General features: G+C 39.4%; 1 protein-coding gene across 1 annotated transcript in view; it reads left to right on the top strand.

The window, feature by feature from the left end:
• Positions 1-13,974, top strand: part of mocos (molybdenum cofactor sulfurase) — a 155,824-nt gene that overhangs the window by 81,294 nt on the left and 60,556 nt on the right. Inside the window, exon 6 of the mRNA XM_033999581.3 lies at positions 7,480-7,679. Coding sequence (XP_033855472.3) covers positions 7,480-7,679 — 200 coding nt within the window. The remainder of the gene's footprint in view (positions 1-7,479; positions 7,680-13,974) is intronic.

Genomic DNA, 13,974 nt, shown 5'->3' with positions numbered 1-13,974 from the left:
GTTAGGAAGTTGTATGAGACAGACTGGTATAATGCAACCTTCAGGTTTGTTGGTGGGTCAATACACTCATTCATTATGCACTGTATACAATATAATACAATGCAATTCACATTTCTATAGCATCTTCCATCACAAGGATCTCAAACCACTTCACAAAAAAATAACAATTAAGCAATTCAATTAAAAACAGTCTGGTACAAAATGTAATAAAACAGAAATAAGAGACAAGAATGTGGTTTTAATTGATAGATTAGATAGATTAAGATAAAAAGATAGTTTGTAAAAATAGAACAATTAAAAACAATAATAAAAAATACATAAAATTGGAATTTTAAAAAAAGGACAAAAAGAAAATGCAGTTTTGATTGTAAAATTGGAAAACTAAGTGTGACAGGAATGGCTGAGTGGTCTGACGTCAGGCAGAAGCAGGAACAAAAATACTGACACCAGGGCAGTACTGCAGTTCAAAAAGGCTTGCGCCGTTTTTATTAAGCAAACAAAAATAAATAAAATATTCAAACACAAAACACTGCTCACCGAGCAAAATAAAAGAGTAAACAAACACAAATCTCGAACACAAACTCAACAATAAATAATAAATAAACCATACAGGTCAGGCTGGGCAGTCGCTGTCACTGTTCCTGTACGTTATAATTTAGTTTCGGTTTCACACGATCGCTCTTGCTCTCTCCGCTCCTACAACACCCACCACCAGCTAGAGAGCTGCAGGCTTTTTATAACAGGTGACCATCTCCCGATTAGCAACAAATTAAATCACCTAATTAATTCGGGAGATGGCCACCTTCTGCACGAGTTTTAATTATGTTGTGGATGGGCTACCCATCCACGCTAAACAAAACAAATCGGCTACGCTGTCAAAATACAAACAATAAAACATACGGCGCTCGCCGACATAAATACAATAAATCATAATAAACAAAAAACAATAATCTGCACAGGGGCGGAGGGGACTCCGTTCTAAAAATAAACAAAACAATGTACAGGGCTGCTCGCCCTGTTACACTAAGATAAAAAAAAAGCTGTTTTTAAAAATATACACAGCTAAGCAAGTTTCATCAAACATTTGTTATAGGAAGTCCTAAAGACTCAAAATCAAAGAGAAATAGTATTGCAGCCTGAAGCTAAATATGAAATGTTCTTGCCATGAAAAGATACCCCATGTTTTATTAAGTGCCAGGGCTTCATTACAAGACCTTTTGGTTTCCAAATGTATGTGTGTATCTGCATTGCACATACTGTACACTGTATGAGATTGAGAGTACATGTGAAAATACAGCATCAATCAATTAGTTACACAATATATCGGTATTTGTTGTTTAGTCGTAAAAAAAAATATATATATTTATAACTACCGGTACAACTGTACTATAAACACATTGTCTTACATTTTGCCACACACTATGCAATGAAACATAAAAGGAGTTTACAGAAACGAACTCCAGCCAATACTTTAAGCGCAGCACAGCAAACAGTACCAGAGGACACAGTAGTAAATTAAGTGGTGACAGACTTCGGGTAGGAGACACTTGAGTAGTATGGGTATGTTATGGATTACCTAGCCATATTGTTGGTGCTGAGTCATTGGGCTCCATTAAGACACAACTTGACAGAGTTTGGAAATTAATCAGCTACTAGGAATGGGATGAGCACTGATAGGCTGAATGGCCTCCTCCTGTTCTCAAATGGTCTTATGTTCATTTGCTCTTACATAAACAAAGCACTGAAAAAGGGGACATGCCATGATGGGGAGTTAATTAGTGCTCTGGCATTTTACAATTCAAGGCATGGGGTGAATTTAGGTTACCTGATATTGGCATTTCTATTAAAGGGTGTGCTTGGGCTCTGTGTGGTTTGATTGACTTGTGCTACTGAACAGCACAATACCACAGTTTAAAGTAACACTGTTTTCATTTTATTGAATCTACCCCTAATTGGTGCAAGAAATTACACAATGGCTTTAGTTTAGTTGCCTTTTCTAACCAAACTATTTCCCTTTATCAACAAGTAAGAAATTAAGAAAATGACATGACAGAAAAAAGAAAGTTAGTTTCAAGTGCAAGCCTTAGGCGACTGTCAACTGATCAGACGTTGACACACTTTCTACTTTTAGTATTTTCATTACACACTGCTAATTCCCCAGAGAATTACAGCTCGGTGGAGCATGTATGAAATCAGAAATGACAGCTCTTGGATTAAATGGATATTATCTCAGCAGAATGGTGTTTCACATGTCCTCAATGAGTTTCTTTTAAAGAGGCAGCTGGCTCTGCACTGTTGATTAATAACTTGCTCCTTTCGTAAGGTTCCTGAAATGTTCTCAGCCAGTGACACATAAGGTTACACAGATGTAAGAGACAAACCTTGACAAAAGTGTCTTCCCCTGTCATCAAAAACCTGTCCATGTGGATTAAGGATTTTTTGTTTGTCTTGCACTTGGTTATTAAAAGAAAAAAAAAAGTAATTATGTTTGGTTTCCTGCTTCAAAGTGCTAGGTCTGTCAGATTAAGTAGAGATGCTGAATTAAGTCTTCAGGATTCAGCTACAGCCATTTAGTGAGAGGCATTAGTTTTCAATGGTGTCTGACTAGAATTAACTGTATCCTACAGTACAACATCATAAATATAGATTCCTCTGGTTCTGGTGTTATGAAACCATAATATGTTTATTTTACGTAATAATGCCCTGAGTATGAAGCTAATGGCGCAGTTAAACTACAGTGCCCAGGAAACAAAGACAAGATGATGATGTTGTTGTTGTTGTTGTTATTGTTGTTGTTGTTGTTGTTATAGTTATTCTATTTCTAAATGTTTATGATCTTAAAATCATGTGATCTGTTTACATGACATGGCAAATTCACTAAATACTGCTTATCCAAATGTGATGGAACTTGGTAAGTACATTCTCCAACGCAAGTTGTAGAGAATATAAGAATCTTTGCCTACCAGTTATCGTTTTCACAGCTGTTTGTTTTGTTGCTTTTTAAAAACTGCTATACAGTACAGGAGAATTTAAATTTTGCTTGATCTAACCTCCTTGTCTAGCACAGGAGAGCTTGCGCTATCTGAACAAATGAAATGACTAAAGAAAGGCAGTCTGTCGGAATACATTTCTTTGTGTAAGGATAGTGCCGCCATAATTACAATTGAATACCAGAGTAGACACTGTAAAGGCTGCTTTGAGGGAGTTGTTACCTTGAATAATGAAACTGCAGTGCTATGCCTACTGTTGCAGCCACTTAGCTGCAAGACTGAAAACTCAAGACTACCTGTAAGATCAGATGGCTTTAATTGATTATCAGTATTTCAGAAGGAGCTTCCAATATTTAAAAAATCACATTTGTGTGACATGTGACTGTCTAGCACTGAAGGGGCAGGATATATTTGTTGCATTATTGTCTTATATACTGTATGTGCAACTAGTTTCAGCAGCAATAAAAGGTTGTTCACCTGTATCATGGTTTCTTCAACCCTGGTATTAAGGCTATGTAAAAGGCGCTTAATACCTGTGATAAGCCACAGCCAGTTGAGGCTCATAGAAAGTGACACTTGACACCTCATTGACACAGAAGTTAGGTGAAATGTTCCAGATGAACAGGAATCTTATTTACCAGCGGCAGGGCTGAATTCAGTGATTCAAACTGTTTTTTCAGCTGACGCTTTCTGAAATCTACAGCCATGCTTTTTTTTTTTTTTTTTGTCTTGTCTTGACTCGAACTTCTCTGACTGCCATAGGGGAGTGTGCACTACCTGGATGAAATGAAGCATTTAAAGAAAGGCTTTTTGTTTGTTAACTACATATATATATATATATATATATATATATATATATATATAGTACATGTACATGACACTGATGCACAGTGTGTCAGGACCACAGTAGTTTTCAGTAACTCCCCAGTCTTATAATGATCCCTGTATCCCTCCAGCTGTCTACATGTTTAAATTATCTATAACATAAGGTCACGTGTTCAAGAGCTGCTGCTCACAAGTTAACCAAAACATTTGAGGAAACAGGTTGCACTTGTGACAAGCCTTGTAGCGGCAGACCACCGACACCAAGAGACGTTGTCGCTGAGATCAGCCATGCCGTAGCAGAACAACCCAGCACAAGCGCACGTGCTGTCATCCGCCGCCTGGACTTGCCCAATTCAACTATTCGTAAGGCTCTTCGTTCAACTCTGAGGATGTTTCCATACAAGCTGCATCACGTGTAAGCATTGGAGGAGGCGGATTTCAACAGACGTGTCGATTTTGCATTGCAGTTCTTGGCACAACTGGAATTGGATGACAAGTGGCCTGCTAATATCCTGTGGACAGATGAAGCGCACTTCACCCTGTCTGGAAATGTGAACACGCGCAACTGTCTGATCTGGTTGGAGACTAATCTTCATGCAACATTTGAAAGACCCCAACATGATGTTAAAGTGACAGCGTGGTGTGACTTTATGATTAACTATTATAGGACTGTTCTTTTTTGAAGAGCCATCAGCAAGGGGACCTCAAACGTGTGCAGTCACTGCTGCACGATACCACACCATGCTGACTGCCCATGTATTTCTTTTGCTGCAGCATCGAAATGTAATAAACACTGCAGTGTTCATGCAGGATCGTGCCCCTCCGCATATTGTTAACCAGGTGAAACGCGTCTTGCAGGAGCACTTTCAGGGCAGAATCATTTCACGTCACTTTCCTTGTGAATGGCCACCTCGTTCACCGGACCTTACACCAGTGGATTTCTAGTTATAGGGGTACCTGAAGTCATGCATGTACCGAGGGAACCCTCGCACAATTCCAGACCTCAAGGATGCCATTGTCCACAGGTGACCAGCATACCTGATGAGATGTGTAATGCTGCCGTAATGTCCAATGTCACACGATTGCAATTCATTCTGGATCATGGAGGCGCACATATTGAACACTTATTATCAGAGGTAGGTCATAGTGGTGCCCCCTAGTGACAAAAATTAATAACTGTGGCATTTGCGTCCCCATGGTTCCCTTAACAACCGTATGCCATTTCACCTTCCTATGCCCTACCGTTTGGGAGATATGGTGTGTTGATGTGGTAAACTTACTTTCTAGTCATCCTGTACAAATGCTTCAGTGCAGAGAGAGGTGCTGTATTAACACCAGCAGAATACAGTATCATGCAACAGTTGTGAAAGTGACCAAACGTGTGTGAGTACTGTTGTGTAAAAAAATTGCTTAAAATGAACAGTTGCATTCAAGAAATTTAGAACAAGAACAGCGAAAAATCTAAAATAAAAATACACTTAATGTGTGTGTGTGTTGCACACGTCGTGCCATTAAAAAAATGCTCCAAAAGAATTAACGTAAAGAAAATGAAGGGCTGTCAGCTGTTGCAGAGACTTTATTTCTAAAAATGAAATTAGGAAGTGTACTGCTTAGAAAAAAAAATAAAAAAATTAGGGAATTAAAAATGAAATGTACTGCAGCAAAATAAACTGCCATTCACTGAAACAGCTCTCCGATTGTGCTCATGAAAATATCTACAATATATGACACATGCTATGGTGTATTTGATATCGGAAATAGCAGAACTAACACACTGCAATTTCAACTTGCTTTTTACTGAAAAATAAACGGCATCATGTAATCATAAGAGCTGTATGTTAGATGCTGTTAGATCAGTACTTGACATAACACTGAGAACAGGAGTGTCCCACACTGTACACAATTAAAGGGGCGGTCACCAATTCCACACGCATTTCCTGTATTGCAGGCGTCTTGATGATCCTAGTCAATAGTTCTTGTTGATCTTTCCTTGCTGTGAGCAGTGCTGAAATAAAGCTCCTTTGTTGCACTAATGGAGTACTTTGTCAGACACTACAAGCAGACCACTACTAGTCGAGCACATGTCAGAATGCACCATTTGAATCCCTTTTCTCCCAGTGGGAGGAGACACTCTCCCTCATTAGCACTACGCGCCACAATGTCATCGGTGCCCTCTACTATACTGTAAGTGCCACATACCTGAAAACTAATTGAAAACCCTGATATTAGCATTCTGTTTTGACTGATGCATATCTTTGCGCCTCTGTGTTGCTCTTTCTGAGCTCACCTGTAACTCAAGGCCCTTGAGGACCTACCGTTTCTCCCACTTCAGTTACTGTGAGTATTAGCCGATGACAAATGTACTGAATGCAAAAGTACTATATATTGTTTTATATTTCTAAGCTTTTTATATTTTTATTTGAGAAACCACAGTCATTTTTCATTCAACTTGTTTGCTACAATAAGCTTTGTTTTTACAATGGTGAAACACAATGTTTGGGTCTGCTAACACAGAAACATACAAGAGTACAGTAGTTATACAGTTCTATAGTTTTGGCAGGGAAAGATCTCATGTAGAAACAAGTCAGCAAAAAAGGCAGGCTAGTGAAAAAGACAGTCGTCTTCATTACCAAAAAGCAAAAAACTCCTATAAACCAAGTGAAGAACTCTAAAACCAACATGTATAATCATTATATTTGTGTGGTTATGTGTTTGTTTTGGGGTACTGAGCTAGAGGTCAGAGTTAAAATGTGATCTGGACCTTCACCTTGCTGTAACTTTGAATTTTAGACCTTCACATAAAATAATTGACTACCCCTGCCATAAACTAACCTACTGCTGTTGCTCCCAAAGTCCCAGCCTCCCAGCGACTCCTGCTCGTTGCGACGGTGCTGGCTGGGCTGTAGTAGAAGGGTTCCTTAGTAGTTAATCCTGTGGAGCGGATGCTCTCCTCCTTGATGTCAGCAAAGCGACCCTCTGTGTAGCATGGAGATGCAGTCTCGCCTCGAGCTGTGTCGCCTTTTTCAGCCGAGCACGGCCCCAGCCAATCCGAACCTCCTGATTAGCTCAGCGCAAGACGAGCCTACCTGGTCAATTGGATGCCTAGCAACACGTCACAGCTACACACATCCGTGCAAGAACCAGCGACAGGGTTCTCCCTGTCACAAACCCCTTAATATATCTTAGAAATACAACAGTATTTCAGTAATTTCATTGCTTTTAATAAGATGAACTTTCACAACACCTCTCTGCAACATATTCACTGCAATTGACTGAGCAGGTATAAAACAAATAAATGAAGAACTTGAGTCTGTCTGCTTGTGATGTGGTTATTTCAGGAACCCCCTGAAACCATTCTGTGACCCTTAGCTTATACTATAGCGCCTTAGCTTATACTGTATACCAAAAATGCACTTTTTTTGTCTTAAAATGGGGGAGAATAATATCTCTAGGCTGACTCAGCTCTTGCATAGCTCAGGTATAATGAGTTACATGAAACATTTACGTTTGCATATATTGAAGATTTCATTCAAATTTGTTTTTGACCAGCCAGTGTAGGATACTGTTAGTTCTGAAATGTATTCATTTGAACTGAGTACTTATTAAAGTTATTGATGATTTGGGGTAAATAATACATGTTTTCTTTCACTTTTTATTCTGAAAGAGGGGATGAAGAATATCAGACTGCACACGTTTGGACTGGCACGCTACACCTACATGATCCTGTCCACTCTGCAGCACGCGAATGGGAAGCCAGTGGCCCGCATCTATAGTGATACTGAGTTCTGTGACCCCAGCACACAAGGGGCAATTATTAATTTCAATGTGCTGGACAACAATGGAGACATCATTGGGTATTCTCAGGTATGTACATCACAGTGTCTTATTACTTCATTTTTAACCCACTTGTATTGACGCAGTGCAACTATGAGGCCACAAAGAATTGCTTAAGTAACAAAAGCACCAGTGGTGTACATTCTCATAAAACTATTCTCTGTAAGTCCTTAAAGAAGTCGATAATCAAGATCTTGAAAACAAATGTTTACCTTCTATTACCATTTGCATCTGTCTCCGGTATCTTTGTGATTAATGTAATTTCTGTTCTTTGATTTTCTTTATTATTATTTTTGTACTTTAATTCGAGATGTGCAAAACAATTATATAGGTTGAAAGCTTGTACATTGTCTACCAGACTGTGGAAATGGACCTTTACCACATGAAGTGATATGGTACCAGGAAGATGGCAGTGTAGACTCTCTTTTGCTACAGCATGATGCTTGATAAGTCCCCAGTGAAAATTAAAAAAAAATATACCAAGCAAATATCCCCATCACAGCATATAGCAACCAGTGATAATGTTGCTGATACAAGAAAGTAATATAATTGTTTTTAAAGTCTTGGTTATTAAGCTGAATTTCATGTGTCCAGCAAAAATATTTGACAATTTTCCTGCTTGACTTTTAGTCTTGGAATATATATTTTATATATGACTAGAGGAAACTGAAAAACCTGTGGGCTGTATTTTAATTCCCAGATATAACAGAAAATGTAAAAGATTATAATAACATACATTTGTTGAAATAATTCTGTTACCGTGTTAAGTAATATAATTTTCCAATGTACAGGTCTGGTTATTAACTTCTTCCTGTCTAGTACTTAACGTTGGGTCATCTTTTTCAGAAGCTATGCAGAAATTATATAATTTATAGCCGTGCTGATGTAGAAATTTAGTTCTGCTGTGTGCATTAAAACCAAATATTGTTGTTATGGTATTCTCTGTTTTTTGTCAGTTCAACGAGTTTTCTTTTTTTTACTTGTCAGTGAAGGGCACGAAAACACCCTGAGCTCATTTGGCAAGTGCTCCTTGACTGGCTTTTATTATAAGAGTGAGTGCAATGACTCAGGCATAGCATGAGATTAATAGCTGGGCTAATGGGCTTTTTGGCCATATTCCCAACAGTAACCCCAAAGATTGCTTGAGCAGCATTTTCATATTGATCCAACAGTAAACGCCAAGGATCCAGATTATGTTTGCAAGACAGCACATTATATTTTACATTACAAGCACAGCTGGTTTGAATTTACTATATTTTTTACTTTGCAAGCAGAGTTGCAAGCATGAGAATAGTGGTGAAAGCATAAACTAAGATAAATAGCTCAATATAGAAAAAATGAACATTCAAACTATTATTTGTCTTTATAAATTATTAGGGCTGTCAGTTAATAACAGTTAACTTCTGCAATTAATGTGTTAATTTTTTGGGTGATTAATTCTTTTAATCGCATTCCTCTGTCTTGTCCCTCTTAGCATACCATAATTAATTTCCTGCAGCACCATTTTAATACACTCGAGTGCATGCCAGGATTGAATGAGTGTAAACATCATTTGAATATTAAATTAGTCACGGAACCGCATTATGTAGCAAAGCACACAAACTGAAGGACTTGTGAATGGGAAGTTTATTAAAAAAAAAACTTTCTGATGGTTCATTGGATAGAAAGGGGGTTAATTGTATCTACTGTCAAAGTGAGTTCCAGTATCACATTAGTGCATCTAGTCTTCTGTACCGCCTGTGTGTTATTATTATTATTATTATTATTATTATTTAAACAGCAATGCAAAACATCAGTTTATGAGTAAAGGAAACTGTAAAGGAAACTGATAATTGTAAATGCAGTAACATGAGTACTAAACTGACTCCATTGTGATGTAGCAGTTGGTTCAAACAGTTTAACAACAAATGCTGGATTAATCGCTTGACAGCCCTATAAATTATACATAGCATCAGCACTGTGCCTCTTGAAAGATGGCAGGCATGGCAAACTTCTACGGATCTCTTTTAAAATGAACCAAGTTTGCAAAAATGTGAAAAAATAAGCAATACAAAAACACAGACATAACAAATGAATGAAACTATGTTCAGTAACAAAGTCTTGATCATACTGCTTCACTCATGCTGTGTATCATCATTAGTTGACCTTGCAGAGTACAGTATGCAGGCATTTCAAAAATGCTTTTTTTATATTTCCATGGCTTCCTATTGTGTTCTATCAAGGCTTTATAGCAGATACATTGAATTGTAAAGCTGAAATATAACCAACAAACTCTTACCCTGAATTAAGCAGAAGCAAGGACAATAAAAACACTCAACCCACAAGGCCTTTTATCAGTACACTGACGACAACTCCAAAGTGATAGAACTGCAAGAACACACGACTGGAACAAACGACTGCAATCTCAGAAGCTGCAGAAACAATTCTCACTTATGTGGTCGTAAAGAATTGCACTTTTATTCTAGCTTGGTTCCCCCTTTGCATCTTGAGTGTTTGTGAACACCTATGTGGCTTCCTTTGCTTCATCTCTCCAAAGCTGTGAGATGTGAAAAGCATTAAATCTCTATATTTTGAGTACTGGCAGAATTCACAGGTAGGGAACTAAAACAGATGAAACAGGTTGGTTTGGTCACAGTTCAGACAGCCTTCCGGGTTTGTACAGCAGTCAGAACATACAAATAGCTGTAACAGACAAACACAGATTTTGCATTATTTTACATTACATTTACTTTTTCACGATTGTAACTAACTGGATATGCTTTACATGTTTAATTGATCCTAAAGGCAATTGCTCCTTTATAATTCTACCGTTTTGAACTATAAAGGAGCGGTAAAGACCCTTTGTGTTGACTGAAAAAAAGGGAGGGGAGGTGTCATCGTGTTTATTTTTGTGCTATGGGGCTTCAATAATTACAACTAAAAGTCAGTAGAGTAAAAATGTCAATGGGTCCCAATGCATTCCAGATGAAGATTTTGATGACTTTCAAACATCAATAACTTGTTTGTCTCACATTAAAATGGCTTCAAACTGAGCACACTGAAAGTACTTAGACTAATAAGGAGTTTAATAAAATAGAAAACCAGGCTTGATTGTCCACTAGGCTCTTTCTATTTTTAGGGTACAGCACATACAAAAAAATATATTTCAATTGGGTTTTCATGGCAAAATTCAAAAAGTGTTTGAAAAACTATTTTCTGATGTTTCCATGTTGTTCAAACTGAGCAAAATGAAAGTACACAGACTGATAATGAAAAAAATAAAATAGAAATGGGGAGGGGGGTGGGTGGGTCACTAGGTGTGATTGTCCTCTAAGATACTTCAAATAGGAACAACTTATTTTGGATTATATTAAGCATAGTCACATATTTTGGAATAAAGTATATTACACTGAATATAAAGCAACTCATACATTACTTTTAAGTGAACACGTTTTTTTCTAAACCAGGTATTCTCTAAATATAATAAACAAAGTTAGCCCTATGCAAAAAACCTATCCCATAAGCAAACCTATAATCTTAGACAAACATAGAAAAAATGTTACATTTTAGATGTATAAACTAATCGCATACATAATCAGAAAGATTGAAATCTTTCATTTTTAACTACAGGACTGCCATCATTTGTATATAGTCGCTTTAATAAAATGTCCTGTAATGCAGGTAGGTGTCCATTTATTTGCCAGACTGTGTTTACTATCAGATCTAGGTTTTTTTATTATCTCTTTTTTCCTTTTTCATGTCTACTTGTTTTTTGGTGTTATAGGCTACTCAAATGTGATTAAACATTTAATTAATATTAATAAAAAATGCTTTCTTTTGTGAAATGACGTTTTAGGTATAATGCCGAGAACTTTATTTCTGAAACTGTAGGCTATAATTTATTTATTTGGCTTGTAGCAGTGCAGTAAATGTACATTTCGGTATCCTTAGGTACCCTGCATTACATTTTTTCAGAGGCAAAACACACATGAGACACGCTTCAGCTAAACTGCAACTTTCATGAACTGGCAGAGTGTATTCATTTCTAGTATTCTAGCACACACCTGTTATGGTGCAACTGTACAATATGTTGATTTGAATTTGAACCTTAATGCATAATGCATTACATTAGTTCAGAGTAACTATCGTATCATTTTAGTTTGAGGTGAACACTTTTTTTAAATATGTGACTGTGACAGGGGCAGGCTTTGTCACTGGCTTCTCGGCGCATGCAAGCCTCTGGGACAGCAGCTTGGACACTCCAGGGGAGCCGCACTGTCAGTCAATTGCTGGAACAGGGGTCTCGGTCAGGGTTGGCTGACCGTGAATCCCTGATTGGCTGAGGGGTAGGCCCTGAGGAGCGTCTGACCAACACACGTGGGTTGCTTGAGGTTATGGCCGAAATGGTGTAGGATTAAAGAGGCAGTCCTTTATGCTCAGGAGAGTCAGCCAAAACAAATAAGAGAAAAATACCCTAATACTGCACTCGTCCTTGCCCTTGAGAAGGGTTAGTTTAGGGGGGTAGAGAGCGATCCCCATACAGTATAGTGAGGGGTGTGTAGCTCATGTACTTTGACAGCGGGACCCTCCTTATAGTGGAGGTAGCGCTCGGCCCCTGTATTGGCCACCTTTTATTTTATAGCTTTGTTTGAAAAGTGTTTTTGTAATTTTGTATGGCTGTTTTTCCCCACTCCTTGTTTACATTCCTGTTTGGGTATGTGCCCGGGGCCCTACCATTGCTGGTACCCTAGTGGCAACACCATGCAATAGCACCTGCCCTAATTGTGAAATGAATAAATCAGCGCGCCTGAGCAACGTTTCAAAGAAAATCTTTGTGTCCACCTCTTCAGTACAGTGAATACCCACACCTGTCACAACCTTCTGTTACAGTAACTTTAACTGATGAGCAACACATTGGGTTATCTAAAATTGTAAACATTGTAAGCAACGATTTTGTGGGTAAATTTACTGTTTGTCTTGTTCGTAGTGATGTGTGCAGTAGTCAATCACAGCATTGACCGCATACCATTTTCTGATGTTACACGGGTCAAGTTTTGTAAGTTTTGCATACCGCATTCTGACAATGTACCAATTTGTGGCCTGTCACAAAGACGGCCGGAGTGGGTGGCGTCAGACCAGAAACAGGAACACAAACGACAGAGAGATGGGGTTTTGGTGAGGCTGAACGCGTGATCGCGTTCAGCATTTAATAAACAGAACAGAAAATAAAAGGTTGGAACAGACAAAAACACGGGACACGGCACTGGTAGCCAAAAGAAACATATAAACAAAACGGACTAAACACTTAACAAACGGTGCACGGAGACAAACAAACACGGTGAGTACAAACACTTATATTTACGATCTTTCACTTTTAATTACTCCTTTCTCTCTCACCCGTTCTCCTCTTCCGAACACCCAACCCCAAGTGACAGAAACGTGCATCTATTTATACTGTTTGTGCTGGGATTCAATTACTAATTAATTACTCACTTGAATCCCAGCACGTGAATTCATTACGTGAAACCCCGTGTTCACATATTATATTTTAAATGCACGTGCGTGATGTGCAATCCCGTGCCTAAATACAAATATACCCTTTAAATACACGTGAAACACAGACCCGTTTATATCCCGTGTACCAATGACTATACACCAACATTTACACACGCACGCAACATACATACACAGAACACACAAATGCACACAGGGGCGGGGCACTTTGCCACATATACCCCCCCTTGTGCGCAGCACACATGGCCTCAACGGCCACCTCCCCCCTTAAAAACCCAGCAGTCCAGGACAAAGTCTCGGGCTGGGAAGGGAGGCTTCAGTGGGCCCATGGCTGGCCATGCTGTCAGCACCCCTGCCGGTAGTGGCACGGCTGACAGCCTGTTGGTCCCGTCCTGCAGCGAAAAAGCTGCGGGGGCAGGTGGTCCCCCGACCTCCCCCTTCTTCGTAGCCGGCAGCTCCCTCCTGTGGGGCTCCGGCCACAAGAACTCCTGCAGCGAAACTGCTGCTGGGGAAAGTGGTCTCCAGACCTCGTCCCCCTTCTTTGTAGCCGGTAGCTCCCTTTGGTGGGGCTCCGACCACAGTACTGCCGGCAGCGAAGAAGCTGCAGTGGGAGCAGGTCTCCGGACCTCCCCCACGATCTCCGGCAGCGAAACTGCTGCAGTGGGAGCAGGTCTCCTGACCTCCCCCACGATCTCCGGCAGCGAAACTGCTGCTGGGGTTGGTGGTCTCCAGACCTCCTCCCCCTTCTTCGTGGCCGGCAGCTCCCCTTTCTGGGGCTCCGGCCACCGTACTCCCTGCGGAGGTACGGGCAGCAGAGGCAGCTCCTGCTCCT

The sequence above is a fragment of the Acipenser ruthenus genome, chromosome 4 (genome assembly GCF_902713425.1).
Source record: "Acipenser ruthenus chromosome 4, fAciRut3.2 maternal haplotype, whole genome shotgun sequence".
In the NCBI taxonomy this organism is placed as follows: Eukaryota; Metazoa; Chordata; class Actinopteri; order Acipenseriformes; family Acipenseridae; genus Acipenser; species Acipenser ruthenus.
This window is presented reverse-complemented; position numbering and strand designations above follow the sequence as displayed.